This window comes from Tamandua tetradactyla, chromosome 2, assembly GCF_023851605.1.
Source record: "Tamandua tetradactyla isolate mTamTet1 chromosome 2, mTamTet1.pri, whole genome shotgun sequence".
Classification (NCBI taxonomy): domain Eukaryota; kingdom Metazoa; phylum Chordata; class Mammalia; order Pilosa; family Myrmecophagidae; genus Tamandua; species Tamandua tetradactyla.
In genome coordinates this window covers 44,651,754-44,659,546 of record NC_135328.1, presented here as the reverse complement: position 1 = coordinate 44,659,546, position 7,793 = coordinate 44,651,754, and the positions used below count along the sequence as shown (strand labels likewise).

General features: G+C 43.7%; 1 protein-coding gene across 1 annotated transcript; it reads right to left on the bottom strand.

Annotated features, from left to right (window-relative positions):
• Positions 1 to 4,268: 4,268 nt before the first annotated feature.
• On the bottom strand, positions 4,269 to 5,217 carry OR1K1 (olfactory receptor family 1 subfamily K member 1). The gene is given in 3 exon segments (XM_077133366.1): positions 4,269 to 4,300; positions 4,303 to 4,698; positions 4,701 to 5,217. Coding segments are annotated over 3 exon segments (945 nt in total).
• Positions 5,218 to 7,793: the final 2,576 nt, after the last annotated feature.

Genomic DNA, 7,793 nt, shown 5'->3' with positions numbered 1-7,793 from the left:
CTATGTGGGAGATCCTGGCTTGACTCCCAGCTATGCGCACACACACACACATACACACACACACACACACACACAGAATGAGAAAAAGAAGAAAAATGAGATATTAATTATAAAGTAAAGTAATAATATAATAAAAACATGAAACGCAGAAAGAACCACAACAAAATACACCCCAATATTAGTAGGCCCCAGAATCAAAAGGAGACACCCCAGGATATACTGGGAGTGAAGTTAGGCTGGCACCCAGCAGAGGGTGAGGAAATTTAAGGGAAAAATAATAATAGTAGTCATAAAGATAAATTAAATGGAATAATAAAAAATAATATGTGAAATAAAAATAGAAAATAATAAAAATATAATATAAATAGCTATTAAAATTTTTTTAAAAATGAAAAGAATCATTATACTACCAATAAAAATATATAGAAACTATGTTTTAAAAGGGGGGAAGAAAAAAAGAATATTAAGTAAAAAGAAAATAAAAATAAAGACCTAAACAGGGAGTTAGCTTGCCTGCACTTACCCTGTCTCCCCAGAAGGTGGTGACCATGAGGCTCCTCCTCCCTCAAGCTTTCCCCCTCCCTGTCTGGTGCAGCCGACCTGCACTTACCGCATGTGGCCAGCAGATGGCATGCTAGAGTCTCCTCCCTCGGTCCTGTCCCTGCTGGCCGAAGCAACTCCACTCGCGTGTTCGACAGAAATCAGGCAGCAGGTGGGTTTCTACGACGGGACTGGGGAGCTGACCAGCGAAGGGGATTAGCTGATCCGCAGCGCTGGTAGGCCAGCAGATACCCCGACGGCGAGTGGCTTTTCTTGTACCCGACCGGGTAATCACTCCCCCCATTGGGAGGCCCGCCCTGCGGTGGACAGTCACTGGCCTCTGGGTTCCCTGCAGACGCTGCCCACCATACCCACGTGGGGAGGTTTTCGCAGCCAACAGATGTGCAGGCTAGAGCCGAGGAGGGTCAGTTCCCTCCTATCGTACCTCCCCACTGCACCACAGCCCACCTGATGGGGATTCCGGTCACCTGATCCCCTTACTCTCCCCTGATCCTTCTCCCCCAAATTTCCTAAGGACTCTCCTAGACTATTTACACCCTGAGACCTTCAGTTCTGGACATTTTCTCCCTGTCTTCTATCTTGTTTCATGGAGCAGGAGTGAACTCACACCACTCCAGTCCACCATCATCCCAGAAGCCCTCTCCTGTTGAAGTCAAGAGAGCAGAAAGAAATATATCACACAAGAAAGTTGGTAAGAGTTACAGAAGTTCCTTCTTCCAAGTGTTCATTATAAGCTTTGTCTGTCCATCTTTTTCCTGGTCGTATATTTCTTACAGCATTCCTGTCATCTCTGAACACCAACCAGCTCAGACTTTCCCCAGACAAGGATGCCATCACCCTTTTGACATTCTCAAGTTGTCTGGCTTTGGTACAGTTTAGGTCAGCAATTCTTTAAGTGTGAAGACCACCTTGCATCCAAATCACCAGGGCTGCTCATTCAAAATGCAATCCCAATCCTCCTTCAAGACCTTCTTAGTTCTCAAATTTGGGGAGTGGGAGTGGGGGTGGGGGTGAGAGTGAATATGTATTTGACATAAGCATCTCAGGTGATTCTGATGTGTGCTAAAGCTTGACAACCAGTGCCTTAGGGGACTTTATGCCCATTTGGGATGTAAAAAACTAGAGAAAAGAAGAACTTGGGAGCCCAGGAAGATCATCCTAAAATCTTCTTAAATTATTTAGGTGGAGCTCTCAACACTGGGGTCTACACAGGTAGAGGCATAACACCTCTTATAGGGCTTTTGAAAATATTAGGGGGTGTTTTGAGTTTGTCACAAGGATTGGAGAATTATGTTGTTACTCAGAAGACAGATATGAGGTGTGGTAAGAATCCTACAATTCATGGGACAATCCTGTCTAACCAAAAATTAGCACCTGCATTAAGTCACACTGATTAGGAACTAAGTGGAACAGCATGTCAATAAGAATAGTCTCTGTGCCATGTTCTGCGGATGCAGAGACAACTCAGGCAAGGTCTCTGACAAGTCAGCAGATGACTGCCACCTGATGATACAGGTGTGTGTGGAGTGGTCGATGTATATCATGACCAGCATTAGAGAAGGCAGAGGAAGTAAGTGGGTTGTGATGTAGGGGACAAGCTCCTGACAGAGTATCAGGCTTTCCAGCATGATAACATGGGTATGAAACGGGAGGAAGGGGGACCAAGTATGAATGGCCTAAGTGTCACTGCGGGGCTGAGCTATGGAGCACTGGCAGGCTCTGCAAGGAAGCCTAGATATTGCCGCTGACTCTGTGTGGTCTTGGGCAGGTCCCTTACCTACTCTGGGCCTCACTTTCCCAATTTATCAGATAAGGGAGTTGAGTTAGATCAGGGAACCTACAGGATGGAGGGAGAAAGCATTGGGGGAGGCTGAGAAGGTGAACTCAAGGCCTCTGACCCTCACCTCATTCACAGTGTACTGCTGTGGTTTTTTTCCTCCTGTTTTATTAATTGGGTTTCTATGTAAGATTTAACTTGGAAAAAAAAAGTCTTTTCTGCTTATAAAAAAGTTTGAAAGCCACTGGACCAAAGACCTTTAAGCTCTCTTTTAGATCTCAGTGGGTTAATACAGTGGTAGTTCTGGAACCAGTTACCAGCAGGCTTGTTTTTGGAAATTGGAAAGGCCTGTGGCTAAGTCAGCTCCAGGAGTGCTGAGTTTCCCTCTTCTCTGGAGGCAGAGGGTGGGAAGGACAGGGTGAGTGTGGGTGCATTTCTTGGAGAAAGACATGGACATAAATGCTTCTGCCTCACAAACCTGTTTAATAAAAACCTGGGCACATCATGAAGGCATTTCAAACTGTGAAATTTCTCCTCAGTAGCCTGAGATGGTGCATCTGCCCCAGTCTGAGAGTTCTTCTTGCAAGTCCTTTTACTGAAGCCCAGTTAAATGCACATGAGCGACCTGAATAGTATAAGGTCTTGTTCAGGTGCCTCTACCAACTAGACCCCTGCCTTGAGCCTCAGTTTCCTTAACCATAAAATGGCAATAAGAATACCCAGGTGTTTTGTGGATTAAAAAAGTGAAGTACTGGCAATACAGTAACATCAAATGCTTCCTCCAGCTGCCTCCAATGCCTATTTCCCATGCCTTCTCTGTTCTTCTCTGCTTTGCTATTTTTTGATTAACTTTTGTGTCCATGGCATGCTCCTTCCTCAGAATGCCATGTATAACTGAATAGGTGTCATCATAGCAAGCAAGTACAAGAAAAGAGAATAAGAAAACGGACTGCTTCTAAAAAAAATACAATCATTTATTTATCTCAGATGTCCAGAGTGCCTCTCACGTAGCAGACTGTATTTGGGAGAGCTCAGCCCTTCATACATTGGCATGTGAACTTTTTTTCCTGCCCCAGACAGTTTGAGAAGTAAACATTAATTTATTTGAGTATACACAACAATGTGACCTAAATTCCAGGTCACATTCCATCCTAAAATGCTCTCTCAGTGCCTGGGAGTGACTATTAGAAGAGCACGTGATGTGGCAGGAAAGACCCAAGTTTTGCCACCTATGAATCATTTAAACTTGGGGAAGTCACCTTGTCTGTAAAACTGGAACCTAATATCTGCTTCAAAGGTTGTTGTGAGAATAAAATAACATCAGGTAAGGATCTGCTTCGTGGTAGGTGCTCAGAAAATGATAGCTATTATGATTAAAACAAAAAAACACAGAAGAGATGATCAAATCCATGAGTTGTCACTGTGTGTATCTCTGTTCCAGAGAAAGAGAACCAAAATAAATACATAAAAATTATAAAGAACCGGCTCACACAGTTGTTGGCACTAGGCTGGCAAGTTTGAATTCTGTAGAGCAGGCTGGAGGCAGGAAAGTCTGGTAAGAGTGATCTTGAAGTCTTGAAATTCTGGTAAGAGTGATACTGAACAATGCCATTGAAGATTTAACTCCTTGGGCTGGAAACTCAGGAAGTGGTGGGATGTATAGTATTGAGGCAAAATTCTTTCTGATCCTGGGAGTCCTCAGTTCTTGCCATTAAGACCTCCAATTTATTGGGTGTGGCCCAGTGTGCAAGTTATGGAAGGTGATCTTCTCTACTTAAAGTGAACTGATTGTGAATGCTAACCCTGTGTACCAAAACTCCTCCACAGCAACAACTAGACCCGTATTTGCCCAAACACCATAATCTAGCCAAGTGACATAAAATTATCACAGTGTGGGTGATTCAGGGTCTGTCCTTGATCGGGTCCAGCCTTAGGAGTCACCAGCTGAGATCCTCTGCCCATGAAAAGGGCTTGGAGTGCCCCCTGCACATCACGATTCCGGAGGCTGTAGATGACAGGGTTCAGCATGGGAGTAATGATGGTGTACATGATGGCGGCCACACGGCCCCGCTCTGCCTCATATTGAGACGTGGGCCGGAAGTAGACTGCAATGACTGTACCATAGAAGAGGCCCACCACGGCCAAGTGGGAGCCACAGGTGGACACAGCCCGGACCCTCCCAGAGGCTGAGGGCAGCCGGATCATGGCAGCTGCAATGGCCCCGCAGGAGGCGAGAATGAGCAGGAAGGGAGTGACCATCACTGCAGCACCCTCGGTGAAGATGAGTAGCTGGATGTGGCGAGTGTTGGAGCACGAGAGCCTTAAGAGAGGCTGATGGTCACAGAAGAAGTGGGGCACCTGTGGGATGCACAGAACGATAAGCGGGCCATGAGCAGGATGTGCAAGAGAGAGTGGACATGGGATACCAGCCATGCAGTCCCCACCAGGGCTGTGCACATGGGCCGGGACATCCTTGTGGCATAGTGGAGGGGGTACCGGATGGCCACATAGTGGTCATAGGCCATGGCAGCCAGGAGACAGCTATCAGTTACACCCAGGGCAAAAAAGAAGTACATTTGGGTCAGGCAGCCAGCCAGAGAGATAGAGTGATCTTGGGCCAACAAGTTGGCCAACATCTTAGGCACAGTGACAGAGGTGAAGCAGAGGTCAGCAAAGGATAGATGGGCCAGCAAGAAGTACACGGGTACATGAAGGGCTGGACTGGCCCGGATGGCAGCCACAATGAGTCCGTTGCCCAGGACGCCTGCCACATACAAGACCCAGAACAGTGCAAAGAGAGGCTGCCGCTGGCCGGGATTTGTTGTCAGTCCCGATAGGATGAATAGGGCTTCCTCTGAAGACTTGTTGGAAGTATCCATGTCTGGGCTGGATCTTTGTGTGGAACCCCAGAGGTTCCTTTTGACTGACGGGTCATCTTTTCACATCTAAGAAAAAGGGTGAGAATTGACTATGTTGCTCAAGGATTCCTGGCCATGAAAAATAGCATGTGTTTAGATGCAAATAGACCCAACTACTTAAATACTAACTTTGCACACAGGAGTGATTGTGCACAAGCCATTTAACTTCCCACAGCTTTTTTCCTCTCTGAGCTTTAGGCTCCTCCTCTGTCAAATAAGGGGGCTGAATTAAGAGATCTTTAACGCCACTTCCAAGTATGATACTCTGTGATGTTAAGGAAAACTAGAGCAAAAAAATCTGGTTGACTCCCCATATCCCTGGAAACATTTTCACATGAAAGCAAACACTTATTAAGCACCTAGCAAATGCACACTTCTTTGTGAGAAACTCATGCAGACAGACACACCTGTGGATAGATGGACACACCTGCAGTAGATGCAGAGATTTAACTCTTAAGGACAGAGATTTCAATGCCAACATTTTTTTCCCCTGTCGGGATCCCACTGCATAAACCCTGGACCGTTCTCTAAGAGGGGGTTTTAAAAGAAGAGGAGTTTTAGGATACAAGTTTCTGGACCTTGCTGTGGACTATATGGAGACTGTCCCGGTAGAGGAATGACCTCCTCACTTCTTTTCTTTAAATTTTGTTTTTAACAGAGAGAATGACTGTTAACAGTTTATTATATATATTATAATGTATAAAGTATAGCATATGCTATATGCTAGCCTGCCTTTTCACTTATGAACACATTAATATTTGTAAAGAGTATTTCTAAAGCACTTAGTACCTTGCACATGGTAATCACTATATACTTATTGAACAAATGAAATACATAATTTAAAACACCAATTATATAGTGTTCACTATGTCCTTCATTAGTTTGTTTAACCATCAAAATGACCCTAATAGGTGCCATTTTTATCCCCATTTAGGGGATGATGAAACTGAGGCTCAGAGAGGTCAAATAACATACCCAAGTCAGGTAAACGGTGACACCTTAGAACTCAATATAGATAAATACGTTAGTCTGATTCTATTTTTTTTTTTTTTACATGGGCAGGCACCGGGGATCGAACCCGGGTCCTCTGGCATGGCAGGCAAGCATTCTTGCCTGCCGAGCCACCGTGGCCCGCCCAGTCTCATTCTTTTTAATGGTTGAATGTTATTTCATTATATTTTTTGGCAGTCCCCTAACAATACAAATTTAAGTTCTTTATAACTCTTTAATGTCATGAACAACTGTGATAAACAACCTAGAACATATACTTGTCCAAATAATTCCTTTGGATAAATTATCAGACATGAAATTATTGAGACAAATATATCAACATTTTTAAGTTTGATTTTTATTTATATAAAAGCTCTCCACTATATTATACCAAAGTATAAGAATGTATGAAAGTGCCAATTTCCCTTATCTACCCCATTGCTGTCATACAACCAATTGTGGTTCCTTGTAAGTAATGTCTTCACTGCTTTGAGGTTCTCTCTTTGTCGTTGGGATATAGTTTCATTATGGGATATCTAGGTGTAAATCTACTTATTCACTTATGCTTTTAATTTTACTAACTGGGGCTTGGTGCTTCTCCTAACTTGAAACTTTATATCTGTGATCAAATTTTGGAAAGTTCTTAGTTATTATGTTTTTGGCTATTATCTCTCTCACACTTTGTCTAGTCTCTTTTTTTTGTAACTTCATTATGTATCTTAAATGCAGTTTCATCTTTTCTCCTTTTTTGTCTATCTGTACTAAATTCTAATTTCCAAAGAGCTATTTTCCATGCACTAATTATCTTTAATTTTGTTTTAATAAGGCAGAAAATTTATTAAGAACACATATTGGAGGACATGAGGGGCCCCTCACGAAGACAGAGGTGAGGAAGGCGAGAAGCAACAGGCAATGTGGGGCCATTTGCTTTTGTAGATTAGCTTTAGTTATTCCCTCTCCCCCTTCCTCATTCAGGGCTTTTTCTTCTACCCTCCTTTCTCTCCAAGGTGGTGCCTGGTGGTAAATAATGCATTTGGGTGGGTTGGTTGGCTTCACCTTTCTCCATAGATGGCTCACTCAGGTGGAATTGTTCCCAACTTCTTTTATGTCCTCTATAAAAAAAAAAAAACAAAATCAGATGAAGGACCTTCCCACCCTAGTCTCTTTCATTCCTCCATTTCTTAGAAAGACTCTTCTGGCTTTGACCCCCTTTTCTCTGACTCATATCATGCCCCACCATCTAGGAAAGACAGTGGATCAGGATGAGTGAGTAGAATGGAGAGGTGGGAGCCTATTTATAAAATTGCTTTTGGAAATTGTACCTGCTCTGACACATGTCTAAATTGGACCCAATGAACATCCAAATATCTGGGACTGTTTTCAGAAACACTTCTATATAGTCACAAACAAAAACGTGTGTTAACATGCAGACGTGCAGCCCCAAGCTGGACTCTGCAAACATTCAGGCACAATCAAGCATACAGGTACAATACAGAAACGTGGACCCAACCCATGCATTCATACCTAAGTGGATATGCAGACAAGCA